General features: G+C 42.8%; 1 protein-coding gene across 1 annotated transcript in view; it reads left to right on the top strand.

Moving 5' to 3' along the window:
• The first annotated feature begins 12,380 nt into the window (after positions 1-12,380).
• SLC17A6 (solute carrier family 17 member 6) overlaps positions 12,381-18,055 on the top strand; it is a 28,818-nt gene continuing 23,143 nt past the window's right edge. The window contains exons 1-3 of the mRNA XM_072337024.1: positions 12,381-13,042; positions 15,971-16,223; positions 17,001-17,119. Coding sequence (XP_072193125.1) covers positions 12,957-13,042; positions 15,971-16,223; positions 17,001-17,119 — 458 coding nt within the window. The 5' untranslated portion in view covers positions 12,381-12,956. The remainder of the gene's footprint in view (positions 13,043-15,970; positions 16,224-17,000; positions 17,120-18,055) is intronic.

Raw genomic sequence — 18,055 nt, 5'->3', positions numbered from 1 at the left:
TTACTGCTGTAAATAAGATGCTAGTGCCTTACAAGCGGGAAGCACTCACAGCTTTCCCCTTTCATAAAGGATTGCTTCTGTGCCATGACAGCTTTCTTGACTTCCTCAGAAGTGGCAGCACTACTAAATACCACATCCCAGGCGCCAGGTAACACTTCCACTCACTTGCTAGCAGAGCCTTCCTTACATGTTATTACAGTCAGAAAGATCAGTGCAATGGAAAGGCAATACAGGAGTGGAACGGCAGAAAGACAAGCAAGAAAGGAATGCTCACCCATCTCCAAGGACCCAGGCTCACAGGGGAAAATCTCCATAAGGGAGGAATATCCAGAAAGAAATCCTTCCTCAGTGACAGTCAGCCTTTCAATGGGGTCTAAGAGAGGTGCAGCCAGGCTCCACCCCTTCTGCTCACACTCAGCTGAATTGCCTTCACCTGTGCTCCCAGGGCTCACTGGGTCCTTTGCCCACGTGCTCAGTTAGTGGTTCAGGCCACAGTTCCCATACACATGGGCTTCTCATTCTCAAGCAGAGTAGGCTGCAGGGTGACATCATTGCAGCCTTCCAGTACCTAAAGGGAGCCTATAAACAGGAGGGGAGCCAACTCTTTGAAAGTGTAGATAATAGAAGGACAAGGAGAAATGCTTTTAAGCAGAAAGAGGGAAGATATATATATATATATCATATAATTATATAAACAGTAGATTGGAAATTTTCTGTTGGTTTTCATGCTTTTGATCAGATTTGTCAGTAAAATATCAAGCACCTAAAAAATACACCAAAAATCTCCTCTCAAAACTGGCAATAGTAATCCAACCAACTGCAGGATGTTCATGTTAGCTGCAGTGCAGAGAGCAGACTGCTGTCAGGTAAAGTGGGCACATCATGCTTTATGTTTCTGCATTTGGACAGGAAACAGAGTCAGATTTAATGGAGCTGCAGATGCCCTCTTGGACACTGCTCACAGGACTCCTGTCCATAGAGCTTGCCTCTCCATCTGGGCAATGGCTAACTGCTGAGAGGTGTGCCAGTTGTTCAGACATCTCCAGACAACACAAATGTTTGTTCCATCTGCTTGATTTCCATCCACAGCTCTCCAGCCCTCTCCCTCTTCCTGGGTGTAACTGCAGCAGGATAAGTGGAGCCCTCCTCTCATTTTCTTAGGAATGAACCCACCAAGCTTGGATTCTCCACTCTGATTAGTTTTGCCTCCCTTTATTTCCTGTAACATTTGTGCAGGATGACTTGCTTCTTTTTGAGAGCGTGGATCCACTGCCAGAAAACCCATTTGAGTGGGTGGATGTTTTCTGAGGATGGCAGCACGCAGCCTAAATGCCAGCATCAATCCTTTCTTCTGCTCCTTGTCTGGGGGGATTTTTGAGAACAGGTTGCTCTCAGACTGGCTTCCTCTTTATGTAACGGCACAATTTGGAGGTCAGAAGCTGAAGACATTTATACATCTGTAGGTATGGTAAAGGAAGGATGGTTGGACTAGATGATCTTGTAGGTCCTTTCCAACCTTGTGATTCTTTGATTCTACGATCCACTATAACTCCATCCTCCCACAGTGTTAGAGATGAAACCCTCCCTGCCATAGAGCCAGCAGCAAAACCCCATCTGTTTTCTGAGATGGGATAACACCATATACTGACATCAATGCTTGTATTCTAAAGAGCACAAATTCAGGGGAACTCTGAGGATCATCAGAATGACTTGGGGTGATAGAACTGTTGATCACCAGCCCCGAATATTCTGTGATTTGGAATGAAGTAAAGCAGCCAATGAGCAGAGCTAGCAGAAAAACCAAACCCTTGTTAAATATTATGCTTTCAAAACTGGATTTTTTAAGGTTCACAACCGGCCTCTTCACCAAGATACGTTCATTTATTTCTCTTATTGCTTTTGTATTCACCTGTACTATTAAAAATGCCAGTGACCTGAGGTGCATATTTTGAACCCCCCATTTTTGGCAAGTGAAATCATTCCTTTGGTTTTCTTTCCTGATTGGTTACCCAAATTAAAAGAAAAATAAAATAGGGCTTTCATGAAACAGAGGTCTTTCAGTTTCAATACTGTCAGCACATAGAAGCTTTAAATCACACAAAGATTTCTAAATAGGCAATTAAATACGCTTTGGGGAAAGGTTTAAAATACTAAGAACGCAAGTTTTTATATATTTTATATATTTTATTATATTTTGTTATCATCAAAGATGAGAAGTTTTGTGGTTCTTGACATCCTCACTCTCCCACCTTGTTATGCCAGACTGAGTCACCAGTTACAGAACTTGAGCTGCACGTGTTCATTTTCCTCAGACCTCTTTCCTGATACACAAATAGCAATGAATTTCTGAGCCTAATTTATCTTAAAGTAGCAAATAGCAAGAAAAGTGATATTTAAGCATTAAGCGTATTGGAGTTGGACCTAAATGTCTGGCAATGTGATCAACTGTTTGCAGTTATTTTAGTTTTGAAGATGATCTCTTTCTATTTGTGTCCCTCTAATCCTTGAGGGAAAAAGAGGCTGATAAAAAGCTTGGAGAAAAGGTTGATTCAGCTGTCCCATACACTGGCCATCACGCTTCTACTGATAACAAACATTTATGCATACACAAGAACCACTGGATCTGTAACTTATCCATCACCCTACTACAGGGAAATGGACTAGAGACAAAGATGAGGCACTGAGAATTTAGGGGGAAAAAAGGGGGATATCTATGTGAAATAGAAACAGCTTTTACCACCCCAGGAAAGTTCTAGTTCTGGTCTGTTTTCAGGCTGACAACCTGTCAGTGGTGTGGGAAAGCAGTTACAGAATGTGCATCATTATAGATATTTCTTACAAAAAGGCTGGAACTCATGAGAAATTCCTACTGTATTTAAAATCCTATTCCTCGAGAGGGACTTTCAGTAGAGAAACTTGAGTAGTTTTGTTATACTGTCTGACCACTCCTGTACTCCATCCAGGCTTATATGAAGGGAAACCTGCTCTCTTCCCCCCCCCCCCCCCCCCCGTTCATGTTTCCCCATTTCCTCCAGGCTGCATGATTAGACATCCATTCTTTTAGTAAAAAAGAATGAACATGGATCATTTTGAGATCTATTAAAAGTGCCGTAGTGCACGGAGCAGCTTCTGAAAGACAAGCAATCAATTCACAAAGCCTTTTGGAAAACGTGATACAAGACATGAGTGAAGGAAAGATGTCCATACAGACCATGATGGCATGTGCTGCATGAAGCCCTTAGGTGTAATGTTAACCAGATGCAAAATTACCTCTCAGTGATTTACGACGTGCGCTGGTGATGAAGCACGCACCATTCTGAGAATGATTAATATTCTTGTCATAAACGGAAAAGAAGTTGACAGCTTGCCAAGAAAATTAGCCTGTGAGAGCAGGGCGGATTGATCCATCACCAGCTATGCAGTAACACGAGCTGGATTCGACTTTATTATTACATATAAAAATACCTCCAGGGAAAGGTGTTTCCATGAGCCACGGGGCCTCCCAGTGGAAGAGAATTTGGAAGTGAAGATGTTACCAATGCAACGCATTTTTGGAGACTATTTGCTTTCCAGAAACTCGGGTTGGTAATGTGGTTATTCCAGAACTTGGGATTGTTGTATTATTATTCCTAATAGGAAGTCAAAACACCGTGAACCACGTCAATCCAAAGACCACAGAAGGCAGCCATTGCAATGATTATGATGTGCTCAGCCCTTTGGAATGCATAAGACTTCATGAAAGAAAGGAATATGTACCAACATATAAGCATGTGAATCAACTGGAAGTTTTAGACCCATTTTTACTGGATGTATGCATAACTCCTAAATAAGTAATTGACTAAAGAAGAAAACCACCACCTTCCAACACAAACAAAAATCACCGACTATCCCAGCCAACACACTCAATTCTAGTTTAGGAAGCTGAATCTGCAACAGAGAAGCCATAAGTACACCAACCTTAGTCTAAAATCTAAAGCTAAACATGATTTTTGGCATCAAGGTTGAAGATGCTGAGGAAGAATGGGGAGGGAGAAGGACTCAGCTACTGACTTTCTAGCCCCTTTAAATTGCATCTTCAGAAAGACAGACGTATTGGATCAAGTCTCCAGTTTAGCACGATAAAGGGAAAAAAAAAGTCATCTGTGCAGAAAACTCAGAGCACGATTCAGACGACTGTAAGAGAACTTACTTTTTGTTCTGGAAACAGCCCTGGTGATTTTACAGGAGTTTTATATGTAAAGTAAGACCTGCAGTTTGGAACTGGAGGAAAATATTGAGTGAGAGAGAACAAGAAAATAAACAGCTAAATTTAACAAGTTACGTGTTGCAGAAATTAATTACCTAGCTGCAGCCCCTTGGGTGTGATTTTAGGACACCTGGCAAACAGCACAGAACTGTGCTTATATTCTTCCATATTTATACACATTTCAGTTGTGGTTTTTGCCTGACTGTGATGTAATGTATATTTTTCATTAATAAAGCAGGCTTATTATCTAAGAAATACATACCTCTCAGCAGGCCTTCAGAATGACAATAGTGAGAGAACTGAAGGCCTAGCATCACTTCTCCTGACAAGCTGTAGAAGGTGTGATTCTGTGTATGAGGATTTGTTAGCTAAAGATAGATTGCTGGTAAAATGCGATGTGCACACATTAAGGTTAGTTCCATCCAGAAAGCCAAATCCCAACTTCCTTTCTTGTTACTCTGCAGGGACATGCCTCCTGCTGAGTTAGGGAGGAATGCAGCCCAAGCAGAAAACATCGACAGTTGTCTTTTTCCTCCTTTAAATTATTATTTTCTCATGTATTGAGAAGTTTAAGTAGCATTAGAACAGAATAAGGAGCACTAAGATCTGTCTATGCTCTTATATTTGTCTTTAGCAAACAGAGCAGCATTCACGGCTCATACAATGCAGCATGCTGAGATAGCACTAATGGTGAAACTGATCACTTCTCCTGGTGTGAGAAAAGAAGCCATTTAAAATCTCCCCATTGAAGAGTGGCTTTAAGGTTCAAAAGGAGGCAACCAGAAAGTCTTTGCCACACGAATAGCCAGAAAGTTTCTCAGCTACAGAGCATGAGTTGTAAAAGGGTCCAGAAGCACAATGCTCATTTCAGTTTGTGTTCACAAAGCCTGCTCCTGCCAGAGCAATGCTACTTTAATACAACTGTCAAAGTTAATATCATCTTACAGCACCATGCAATAGACTTGGAATCACAGCTTACTCTAGTGGAATCAAGTAGCTAATCTACTAGATATGACAACATATTTATAACAAAAGAGAAGAAATAAGAAAAGATGCATTTACACCAAAACACCAGATTATAAAATGAAATGCACACAGAGCTTAAGCTCGAAGATATTCCTTCTGACATTCAGAAAAGGGCTCTTAATTGAGGAGTTGATATTTTAGTTACATTTAGAGCTCACAGATGTCTGATGCCTTGGCAACAAGCTGGCTATGTGATACCCTTAATCTTCCCCACACTCCACAGAACACAACGTAATTAACATGGATCTTGTTAGCAGTGCCCTAAAATAAAGCAGAGGTTTTCCTGTTGTCTTGAAAAATGCATTGTTCTAAGACTTTCTAGGGAGAAGGAAAAACTTATGCCCTCAGCAAAGCAGTAGGAAGACCTTCCCTACACACGTCACCTCTGAAGATACTGGTTTTCCTTTCTATCTTGTGGTAAGAAGAGGAATATTAACTTTTATGCCACCAAAACCATGAACGTACCGCCCAAGGAAAATGTTGATTACTTAACTTATTACGTACTTATTGAATCAAAAAGGAGAGATCTTAATGGTTTATACAAAGCAAAGAACCTGTTTCTCAAAAGTTAAAGAGGCTCTAAGGATAACTACCACCCACAATTGTAGCAATTGGACAGAACAATACTATAGGAAAGGTGTTACAACAAAGGTGCAATGACAGAAAGACTGACACAACAACGGGGGACTATAAAGGAATGGAAGAAGATTGTCCATCTGCACCAGGAGATTCAAGGTTCACAGGAGAAAACTTCCCCAAGAAGGGATCTGCAGGAAGAAATCCATCCCCACTAGCAGTCAGCCCTTAAAAGAGGTCTAAGAGAGGTGCAGCCAGGCTCCACACCTTCTAGTCACACAGCTGAATTGCTTTCACCTGTGCTTCCAGGGCTGGCCAGGACTTTTCCCCATATGCTCCATCAGTGGTTCAGGCCATGATTCAATAGTTTTCATACAGTAATGACTTCTGAGATCAACAAAAACAACAATAATCAGAGCTGTTTGTTTTTTTCAGTCTAGCTTTCTAATCTGTGTGTAATCTGGCTTTACCGAAGACAAGTAAATGGTGGCAGGATCCACCCCTTCCCAGACCTTATTTAAGTGTTGGCATTGGAAGCAAGGGCCTTTCTTGTTGGAGATCCCTATCTCTCTGAGGTATTCCAAAGGTAAACAGCTTTTTTTCTCCCTTTTATTTTTCCATCTGTGGCTTCTGTACTTGGGCTTATTTGTTGCTACCAAGGATTTTGCCACCCTGATATTATTGTGGTGCTTTCCATTCCTTTATAGCAGTACAGAACCCTAATAAGATCTTTTTTTTTCCTATCTTGGATCTGGATTGCAGGTAATTTTCTGTGGTTGACCCCACAGAAATGAAAGTAAGGAAATTTGATGGTATTCAATCTGGAATTCACGTGATAGTCATCAGCTAGCTGGAAATTGTAACTTAAACAGGAGTAACATACAGGAGAAGGCACAAGGATCACCAACATCTTCCCCCAAGACTCTACCAACCTCAAACATTGACTGAACACGCAGGCTTCCTTCCTGTTTACTTTTGATTCGGCTATAAAAGCTATTTCAATACCTTTATACATAAAAAGGCTGTGTAATAGCAGTAGGAAGTAGACAAGTGTCCTTAAATCGCTGGAACCTATTCTGGCAGAGCATAGTGGTGAAGATGAAATGTATTGGCTGTTTCTATCACCAAAGAATTATGCTTTGTATGTATAGATTACGAATTACAGTTTTACACGTGAATTTCTCTGTAGAGAAGCTGCATTAAATGCAACAGATACTCCATGAGTTCCTCCCACGCAACATTTTATGTACTGTTATTTAATTATGTCTGTTAATAGTCCAATATTTGACCTAAAGGAGAAGCATCCTCTATCTTTTGTATTAAAATAAATAACAAAAAGGGAGGCATGGAAAAATGAAGTGACAAATTCAGTCAGCAATATCAATCCCAGACTCAACACAGTGATCCAAGAGTCTGCCCACAAACCCATGTGTCAGTTCACTGCTAAGGTAAGCACGGCTATTTTTCAAATACATACGCTGAGCTGTCTTCTGTTTGTTTGTTTTTCTTAAGCTACCAATGGTTTCCTGCACAAACGGTGCATGTGAAGTTACTTTTCTTTTTACATAGCTGTTCTATTAAATGAATACCTGCAGTGCTGCGCAAACCTGTGATCTGAATCGATAGCAACTCCTCTCAGTACTTCTCTTTATACTCTTTAAAGTAATTTTAAGAGACATGTCAGCAGAAAGGAGAGGATTACTGCAACCTCAGAAAAGATGTTTCTGGTTTTCTAATTCTAATTCTAATTCACTATCATAAATTCTTCAACTGATATGTTTTGTATCAAGGCTTTCCAAGCAGACCTGATTACCTAAGAAGCAAACTCCTGTGTAAAAGCCTCCTTGCGTTGTTAAACCAACCAATGGTGTATATCGTGGGACAATAAAGCGATAGATCGATGTTGTAAAAGAAGGTTCCCATCATATTAATAAAAAATAACATGCTTCAGTCCTTGGCTAAGATTCATTGTGGGTAATTGCATCCCACTCACCAAGTGTTACATGGCTTGTCTGTGTTCTAAGAGAATTGTTACTCCGTTTCACCCTCGGAGGTAGGTGCATTTCTGTCTGTGTAGTGTGACAGATGGCTAGATTTCCTCAGGGGTCCTCTGCATTTAACTCATGGAGAAGTATAGGAATGGAAAGGAGCAGATGTTCCTATATTATCTGGCAAAAAGATAAGCACCCAGATCTATTTTCAAGATAAACACTTCTGTACTGTTGAATTCTATACTGTTGAATAGATACAAATATGCACCATAAATAAAGATTTTTATTGTACCAATGCAGTTGCTTTGGCAGTCTAAAAGACATTTGCTATTGGCTGAATTTCTTTTAGAGGGTTGTTCTGTTTGTTTGGAGTTGCTAATATTACAAAAGAATTGGGTTTTAAAGAGGAAATTCTCTATGTAGAACAACTGGAAAATGTCTTGTCATGGTGTGGTCATATAAGCTAACTTCTAACCGCCTGGTGCTTTGTTTTCACTTGAAACGTGGTGTGCTATTAGAAAACAGAAAATATCACTTGCCATGTGCTAGTGGTTCTCACCACTTGGGGGCGGAAGCACCAACCTCACTGCAACAGTGAAAACTGCACTTGCAGCACCGGAGACAAATACACCCTGGATCATCTGAAAACCTGATCCTGCCTTGAGAAATAAAACCGGGAACTCCTTATTCCTTATTAGCAAAAAAGGAACGTTTTCAGATATTTTTATGGGGTTCCATTTGCTTGATTTGTAAATGATTTGTTAAATGATTTTTTATCTTTTCAGACAGCAGCAGCAAGTTTCCAATCACTGGGCTGTGTAACAAGTCATCAGGGTATGTATCACCTATATTAGTGCGGAGATTTCCAGGACAAGTGCTTCCAATTCAGCCTGGAACTAGCAAGTGCCCCATAATAGTAGTGTGGGTCTTCTGTATGTAAGTATGTTATTAGGTTTTCTATTTGCCCCTATGATCTTGGCCCAAAGTTCCATGTTTCTATTTCTAAGAAGGAGAAGAGTCCTCATGAATGAGCAATTTCTGTCCACATACATACGTGCTCTAGTATGTTTCAGATCAAGCCCTAATTCTTTGGAGCACATAGAAAAATTATTACTTATATTTGCAGTTTTGTAATGAAAACCTCCTTCCTGGTAGCCTGACAAGCAAGGTCATTATTTCAGCTTTACTTTGGGATGTTACAGTTTTATGTTCCCCCCACCAAAAAAAGCAACATTTATTTGAAAGGGACATCAACTTCCATTAGGTTCAATAAACAACTACCACAAATAGAAGAAAAGAGTTGCATCATAATTTTAAAGGCATATTTCTGCTATCCTCAGTCTAAAGTGGTATTACTGGTATACATTTAATGGAATAACTAAGATTTTAAACTCAGAACTTTTTCCCAAAGGAGGTATCATGTTTTTAAGAACAGTATTTTGTCACATTTTGGTGCACAAGGAAAACAAAAATTATTAGAAGTAATATGTGAGATTGTATGATTTAAAGAAACACACAGAATTATAGACTGGCACAGGTTGGAAGGGACCTTATGAATATTCATTTGCAACCTCTGTGGACCCAGTTGCCAACCACTAGATCTGCTAGAATTTCTTTTAAAAATGGATCATGAAATGCATATGCATTTGTAACCTCTGAGTGCATGACACCTAGGAAAGAGCAAATCCATTTGTCAGTGTACTAGCAGCAAAGGCAAGGTCAAAAAATGAACTGCAGTTCACACTTGGTGAGTTTACAAATGACACCAATTTGGCAGGCGGTGTTCCATCTGCCTGGAGGAAAGAAGGTGGTTGAGTCACTGTTCAAAGAGGTGTTCAAGAAACTTCTAGATCTTGTACTAGGGGACATGGTTTCACAGAATCACAGAATGACCCGGGTTGGAAGGGACCTCAAGGATCATGAAGCTCCAAGCCCCCTACCTGGCAGGGCCACCATACTTCCATATTTACTAGTTCAGGTTGCCTAAGGCCCCATCCAACATGGCCTTGAACACCTCCAGGGACTGGGCATCCATAGCCTCCCTGGGCAGCTTGTTCCAGGACCTCACCACTCTCCTAGTAAAGAAGGTTTACTGGTGAAGTATTGGTGGTTGGTGAATGTTTGGACTGGATGACCTTGAAGGTCCTTCCTAACCTTGGTGACTCTGTGGCTCTTTCAATGATGTTTTACCTGAGGGTGTAGTTTGCTTTAACAGTGCTAAATCTTAGGCAAGATAAATGTAAGCTGCCGTGTTGATTTTGTAGTCCTCAAAATGGATGATGCTGTATTTAGACCCAATGCAGAGGTTTGCTGTGGGAAAATTTGAGAATAAGATGTAAAGCAAATATGAAAAACTGAGTGAATTCACTTATTAAAGTAGCTCAGTCAAAAACCTGTAAAAAATGGATTATTTACAGAAATCTCCCTCCGATGTTCTTAGAGATTTTTCAGAACTGTGTTTTTCACTGGATGGCTTCTGACAGGTTCTCTTTGCTTCTGACCGATAAGTGGACACTTAGTGGTGATGCCCATGCTAAAATCTTCTGCATCACATTCCATTTCACCTGCTACTGATGCCAACTCATGATTATTTCAGCTGAGCTGGAATTAAGCTTTTTGTGAGAAGAGAATGTGGACAAGTATTCATTATAGAAATAAGTACTGATAACTATACTGATAACATTACTGTTATATATTAGTTTCCTATCTGTTTCCTTTAAAAATGTCTTACTCTGCTTAAATTAAAACATTAATACATAATGCTTTAAGAGCTGACAAGTCTGTGCATCGTTTATAACACTGCTGACATTTGCTTTCTACTATTCCTGTCAATTCTCAATCTGAAACAGTAAGAGCTGAGTTTGGTCAGGATGTAGCTCAAGAGTATCAGCATATTACATGTATATACATTTCTAAATGCTCAGATCAGCAGCCTATTCACAATAGTTTTTCATTGCCCATAATAGCAAACTACTGTGGGATATTTTACACAATTAATGAGAACTTATTCTCCTCTTGGAAGACGCTCAGGAATGTCTTATCTAGCCCTTAAATCCATGCTCACGTTGCATCAGAAATTATTTCTCTTTCCAAAATCAGATACTGTTTACTTAACAAAGGCTGTGATTTTGATATAAATTCCTACATTGAGCCATAAAAACATTGTCGCTTCTGAGCTTCCTAAATGAAATCAGGGCCAGAGCTTCTTGCTTGCAGCGTGTAAATAAACAGAACACCCTTGCCCTGCAGACTTCACAGTCTCAAATTCTGGAGGAAAAAAAAAAACAACAAAAAAACAAAAAAAGGAAGGCTTTCTCTGTGGAAATCAATCTAATTTCTTCTCTACTAAACATTTATGTCACCCCCTTTACGTACAAATGTTTCCTCTGAGCATTCGCAGTGGCACACTGGGAAGATTTGCTTATATAATTGCCTAGGCTTGCATATACAGGAAAAAATCCTTTCAGCAGTGCAACGGGAATGATGATTCTGTATGGAACCATATGCTGAAAACCATGTTCAATACATGCTGTAACACAGGAATCAGTATTGTGTTGTGATGCAATTAGCAATGTTTTAATTACGTGTAGCTTTATTTGCTATTTTACTACTTCAAGGACCTTTTACATCTTTTAAGAGAAATACTGAAAGTCTGCTGATCAGTCTAATGACAGTCTAATGCTGAATAGGAATTACAGCATTGAAATAATTAGCTTTTCTTTTATAAACGCATTCTGTTGCTGTAAAACTTCACTAACCCAACACCAGAGGGCAACATCGGAAACGAATGCTTATATAAATCCAAAGAGCAGTTGCTTTAGGGATACTGTGGCTATAACATACATTTTCACCAGGAAGCCAAACTTTACTGGCTAAGCAAGTAAAGGAGAATAATAATTTTAGAAGAAATTCTTTAGAACGCAAGTTTCTGTTTGTTTTTGTAATTGACAAATCTACAGGAGCTTTAAAATTAGCTTTTTTCTTAAGAGAAATAAAATGTTTTGTATGTATAATTTACTGCCAAATGAGAGAAGTCAGAAAATTGCAGTTAGATCCTGGAAAGGAAAGTAACTGTGTTATCAGAAGGTGCCAAGCTCGTTCCTGTACCATATATGCTGCCAAAGGGGTCTGAATGTTACATGGGCCTGTTACAATACACGAATGCAAAGGGCACGAAAGATACTAAGCGCTCGAAAAGAAAACGATTGCTAATACGATATGAAATAAGCCGCGCAAGTCCATAGGCAGCAAGAGATAAATGCACCTTCAGAATATTTACAGCAAGAGCGGTACTACTTGCAGCCAATGCCCCGTTTCCCTGGCGGTGCGGCTGACTGCAAGCAGGCCCTGTCCTTTTCCCCCCACGACTGGCTCTCCCAGTGGCGCAGCAAGGCTCCGCAGAGTGCCTGCCCAGGGCACGCCCCGGGCCCCGCAACGCTGCTCGCTGCGGGTCGGGCTCTGTCCGCGGTGCTGAAAGAGGCGCAGCGGGCTGAGGTGCCGCTCGCCGCCGCCGCCCTGGGGCGCGACCTGCGCTCGTGGGCGGGTGGCAGCAGCGCGGAGGGGACCGGCGCTCCTCGCCCTCCGACCGATTTAGCTTCGGGGTGCTCCGGGTGCGCTGCTCTCTGCCTACCGGGGCGAATTGCACCCCTCCCCCTCCGTTCTACAGCCGGGGAAACCTCCGGCACCAAACCACGATTCTTCTGCAACGCTCCCGCGGGGGCTCCTCCGTCCCCTCCCAGCCGGGCATGGCACACTCCGAGCCCGCCATCGCTGAAGCTTGCAGGGACGAGAAGACTTTCTGACCGTACCTCGCAGCTCCGCGCTGCCGGGAAAGTCGGGGGCTGCCTGCAGCGCTCAGCCTCCCTCTCTCTGCCGCACACAGGCGCGCTCCCTCGCCCTCTTCCCCCCCCCCCGCCCCCCCTCCCCGGCTCTGCACGCCGTCTCTTCCCCTCTCAAACACGCGCGCACGCTTTCTCTCACTCTCCCTTTACTCGGAGCTGCACTGATACCATTTAATGATGGGGAAAAGTTAAAGGATTAAACCAATATGAACCATCGTTACTCGTAGCAGTGCCCTATCCAGAGCAGAGCAGAACCGAGCGAGCATCACTGCAGGAATGGAGTCGGTAAAACAAAGGATTTTGACCCCTGGCAAGGAGGGATTGAAGAATTTTGCCGGAAAATCTCTTGGTCAACTCTACAGGTAAGACTAAAATATATTAGAGAACTCTATTTCCTAGAAACAATTGAAAGCTTTCATTAACCGTGAGCTGCTGATCGAGGTGGAATAGGTGTGCTTTGGGGAGCTTAGTGGTGGAGGGGCTGGGAGCTGTTTATATATCGCTGGTATAATCTGGGTAATGGAAACTAGTGCTGGAGCTTCTCAATATGGCACCCTTGTAACTTCTCTATCTGATTCGTAGATGCTGCCAGTAAATATGTAGCCAAGGATTACCCCATCTTTCTCACACAAAAACAGGATCCCGTCTAGAAACCATAATCAGCAGAGAGCAGCTCCCCTTGTCTTTGTTTTTTATTAATTTTGGTACTCGCTCACAAGACCTTTATCGCTGCTTTCACCAATAATTAAATTAATAATAATAATAATAATATTTCCGAGATTTGATTAGTCTTAGCCCTTGTGTAATTCGTCGTCAGAGGAAGATAAACAAGGATGTGTATAAATAATTGATGTCCAAATGATTTTTTTTTCTAATTCTGAAGCTGAAACGTATGGAGGGATGTGTTTAATTATTTATCCGCCTGCACTGAGAAGCATCCACCAATATACGACTGCAACTGCTAAACTCATAGGCATGCCAGCATGTTTCTGTGCATACCAATTTCTACCATCTTCAAGCTCTGTATAGACAGAAAACAGACACAAATCCACGCATATCTAAAAACGGTATGTACTAAAGTTGACACATCGTGCCCCATCCAATCTAGTGACTTTAGTGACCTCTAGGACGTTTGAGAATAGCCTGTGAAATTCCAATGTATTTTGGACCTTCTCCTCTGCCAACATTTATCCCAGCGTTGTTTCAAATTACGGATTAAAGCTAACTGCGGATTTATCTGCCTACTGTAGGTCACGTAAAAGCCTTTTTTTCCATGCCTATGCGGCAGTATTGGGCACAAGCACAAGGCTCTTCCACAGCATGAATCACAACTTCTGCTGCCATTTTCAGGGAAGGGGAGCTATTACTGATGCGATAAGACAAAAGTGCATTTTTCATTTTAGTGAGAAGAGCACAGTTTTGAAAAGCAAAACAGCAGAACCAAAGCCAACAGCAACGTAGTAAATACCCTGCATCTTATCATTATGTCATACTAAATTGTGAGGAAAAGTACAAAGGAGTAATTGAGAATCCAGAGTAACTGATTAAATACGTCGTTATAGGAAATAAACTTTTTTTTTTTTTTCCCTAAGAGATTCCACAAAGCATAAATGAAACGACCGTCTCTACTGCTTTTTGTATTTTCGTACAGTGAGTAATGGAGAAAGCATTTGTATTATCCAGCAAAACTCCGTTTGAAGTCTCCCATTAATAAACGAACCTTTTTCTTTCTTTCTTTCTCTTTTTTCCCTCCAAAGCGTAAGATTGAACTATTTTAGTTCCGATTCTAGGAAATACTTTTCACGTCCCTCATATGTTAATGTCTTCCGGAAGATAATCCCGTTTAGTGGAAAAACACCTCGTGCATCTTTTTATTCGCACAAACGAATTTTTAACATAAAAACGAGGTATTTTCTTGTATTCGCCATTTAAGACAGTTTCTTACAATGCAGAATTAAAGCACGGAAATATTTCACCCGGCAAATAAAAATCGTTAGGATTTCAACCGAGTAACCGTGGGATAAAGCCTCCCCATTTGCTTCAAAGCACAGGCAACAATCTGAGCCTGATTCTACTAATTGTTAGCACCCCATTAGCCGGATGAGTTAACCTCAAAGAGCGGCTCCTCTGATAAGAATGTCTGAGGTGAGAAGACACTCGTAAGGAGGGGGTTAGGGCAGTGGCAGGAGAGAGCCCAGTGTCGGGAAATGGAGCACTCGGTCCTCGAGAGAACGGAACTAGGATGAAAGCGGTTAGTATTCCTGTCTTTTCAGTATCTCACTTGCTGCAAGAGAAGATTGAGAGGTTGACCATGGAGGTTGACCATACATCCGCTATCTTTTCTTATCCACTTTCACCAAAAAGATAGAATCTGCAAAGTAATCTTTCACTGATTGCGATGTTGGGATTTTTTTCTGGGGGTGGGGGGAGGGTGGTATTTTATTTATTTATTTTTAAGAGGAGAGGGAGGGGCATTATTCGGTATTTTTCTGTTGATTCGACATCATAGCTTGTAATGGTCAGCACCCTCCAAATTCCTGCACATTGATTTCTCGGAGATGATGGGACTCCCGTGTAAAACCAAGGGAAGTGCGAACGGTGAGATCGAGCTCAGAGCTGAGTTAGGAAGGTTAAACCTGCCCCGCTCGCAACGTGTAGCTGAGCAGATGCGATCTTTAGCAAAGACTCCTCTGGAGACGTCAGTTCTCCAAAGACAGTCATGTTTTTTTTTTTCCCACTGCATGTGACAGCCATTTTGCAAATCGAAAATAAGTAGCAATACCGCCGCCCCACCCTTTCTGTTACTCTTTCTATTGTTCTCAAACCAGAAGCAAAATGCAGACTGAGCTCGTTCCCCTTGGTGTTTCTAGTACGGCAGAGGGGGAATAAAACCTTCTCCAGATCACTGTTCTAGTTTCCGTGCTCTACCTCTTGGGCTACCCAACATGGCGCCTCTGCAGTGGCTACAGATGATGTCTTCTTAATGCGTCCTACATATTTAAGCAGAAGCCTTTAATGATAGATGAGCAGTTCTCAGCTTGAGCTCCTCCCTGGGTTTCTGCAGAGGGCTGTCGCGGGGCGGAAGGGAGCTGGGGATGACTAACCGTGACTCCCACAGGTCACAGCTGAAGAACAGCTGAAGGTGAACGGAAAACAAGGAGTAAACACCCAAAGCAAGCCGAAGCAAGGGGCGGGGGGAGCTGTGAATTTAAGTCTTCAGCTACCCGAGTTGGCTGTGCATTCAGGCAGCGGGGCGGCAGGGCTTGACTTTCCCTTCTTGTGTCGGTCAGAGTCCTAGAGAAGAGGCAGAAGCCCGGGGACACCATCGAGCTGACGGAAGATGGGAAGCCCATGGAAATGCCCGAGAAGAAAGCCCCGTTTTGCGACTGTACCTGCTTCGGGCTGCCCCGGAGGTACATCATTGCCATCATGAGTGGACTGGGATTCTGCATTTCCTTCGGGATCCGATGTAACTTGGGAGTGGCCATCGTGGACATGGTCAATAACAGCACCATACACCGAGGAGGAAAAATTATTAAAGAGGTGGGAACCCTTCCCTCGTAACTCCCATGCCCTCTCGGTGCAGTTCCCAGCCTCAGACCCGGCACCTCAGCGCAGGCAGCCGGGCTCTGCTGGCTCGGCGGCGCTCACCCTCTGCAAGGATGCTCCCGTGCCGCCCCTCGGCTTTGCCCGCCGCCCTTGATCGCCCGGAACCTTAGCTGGGGAAAGAGAAATCATTTCTGCCAATTATTTCTGTTTTTCAATTGTAGCTCCCAGCGCAAAGCTTTTTGGGGCACGAATGAGCGGGCAGATATGTTTTCCTTTTGTGCACCACGTAGGAAAACACAGATATCTCGTAAAACAAACACAGGGAAAGGAAGACGTCTAATAAACGGCCGGAGGAGGGTGAAAGGGAAATGGGGAGGTTATGCAGGAATGTTTGATAAAACAGGATGGAAGAATTTGAGTTGAAAAGGCGTTAAATGCCGTGTTAAATCGGCTTAGAGCGTAGTGGGCGAGAGGCGGCGTGACAGCTAGACGAGTAAAGCACCCCTCGCAGGCCGGGAGCGGCCGGGGGGTCCGCACGATTCTGCTGCTCTTCCATGCATGGGGCGGCCGGCATGGGTGCGGTGAGGAGCCAGTACCAAGGGGAGGCAGCAGGAGACCCTCATCCCGGCTGCCGAGTGCCACTGCCAGCCTCAGTCCCCCCCCCCTCGACCGGCGCGGTGAAGCTCTTAACGGGAACATTCTTTAACCTGGCACGATTACAGCCTTCCTCTTCTCTTTTTCTCCTTCTCTCCCGGTCCCTTGCTTTGGAAGAAAGCGAAGTTTAACTGGGATCCCGAGACAGTCGGCATGATCCACGGCTCGTTTTTCTGGGGCTACATAATCACCCAGATCCCCGGAGGGTATATCTCGTCCCGACTGGCAGCCAACAGGTAACGACGGCCTAAGTATCCCCAGGTTCATGCACGGGGGCGGGCGGGCGGCTCCTGCCTCGGAGCTCAGCTCCGCGCTCCCGGCACGGAGCAGCTCCACAAACCACCCGGCCCGGCTGTAGGAGCTCTAAAGAAGTAGGAAACCTGGAGAAGTGGCTGTTTCCGCGCTCCCTCCCGAACTGCCTGCTCGTTTCGGGAAGAATCTCGGCGTTTGTTTCTTTTCTCGTTATTTTCTCGTTAAAATTAGCTCGGGGAGGTTGTGACAGCGCTGTTCTAAAGACCCGCATTCAGAGGCAAGTTCAAAGATTCATTATCTCCTCAAAGCCTGAGAGATATTCCTTTTCCCCCGAGGCAGTGTTATTATTATTATTTTTCTTTTTTTTCTTGTGAAAAAGGAAACCATCGGCAGGAATTTTCCATTAACGCAAACGAACTTAGAATGGTCGAAAACCACGTTTCAATTAGACTTACACAATGAAAAGAAAGTGCAGATGGTGCGGGGACTTAAGGACTGGTTTCTATGGTGTCTGGCCATTTTTCAAGCACCCAGGGTGCGATTCTACCTGTTAATTAGATCCGCAGAGTATTCAAGACACATGATGCTTTCACATCCATACTTAATGCCACAGACTCATCGGTCGGCAAAACAGCAAAGGTCCTAGTGCCAGCCTTCAAAACCATAGCAAATTAAGTGTAAATGGATACTAAAATCAACAATATATACCTTTATCTCTTCTCAGAAGTGTGCAACATCAAAGGTAGGCAGGGACTGATGGAGACACTCTAGAAAAGCTAAAGAAAGCTGGTTTGTATTTATTTGAGAATAAGGAGAGCTATGGCAAAAATACTCTCTCTGAGGTGAACACCTTTTAGAGAGATATCTACAATGAAAAGAAAAAACACTTACTTATGGACAGATTCTTATTAACTGAGATA

The sequence above is a fragment of the Excalfactoria chinensis genome, chromosome 5 (assembly GCF_039878825.1).
Source record: "Excalfactoria chinensis isolate bCotChi1 chromosome 5, bCotChi1.hap2, whole genome shotgun sequence".
Classification (NCBI taxonomy): domain Eukaryota; kingdom Metazoa; phylum Chordata; class Aves; order Galliformes; family Phasianidae; genus Excalfactoria; species Excalfactoria chinensis.
This window is presented reverse-complemented; position numbering and strand designations above follow the sequence as displayed.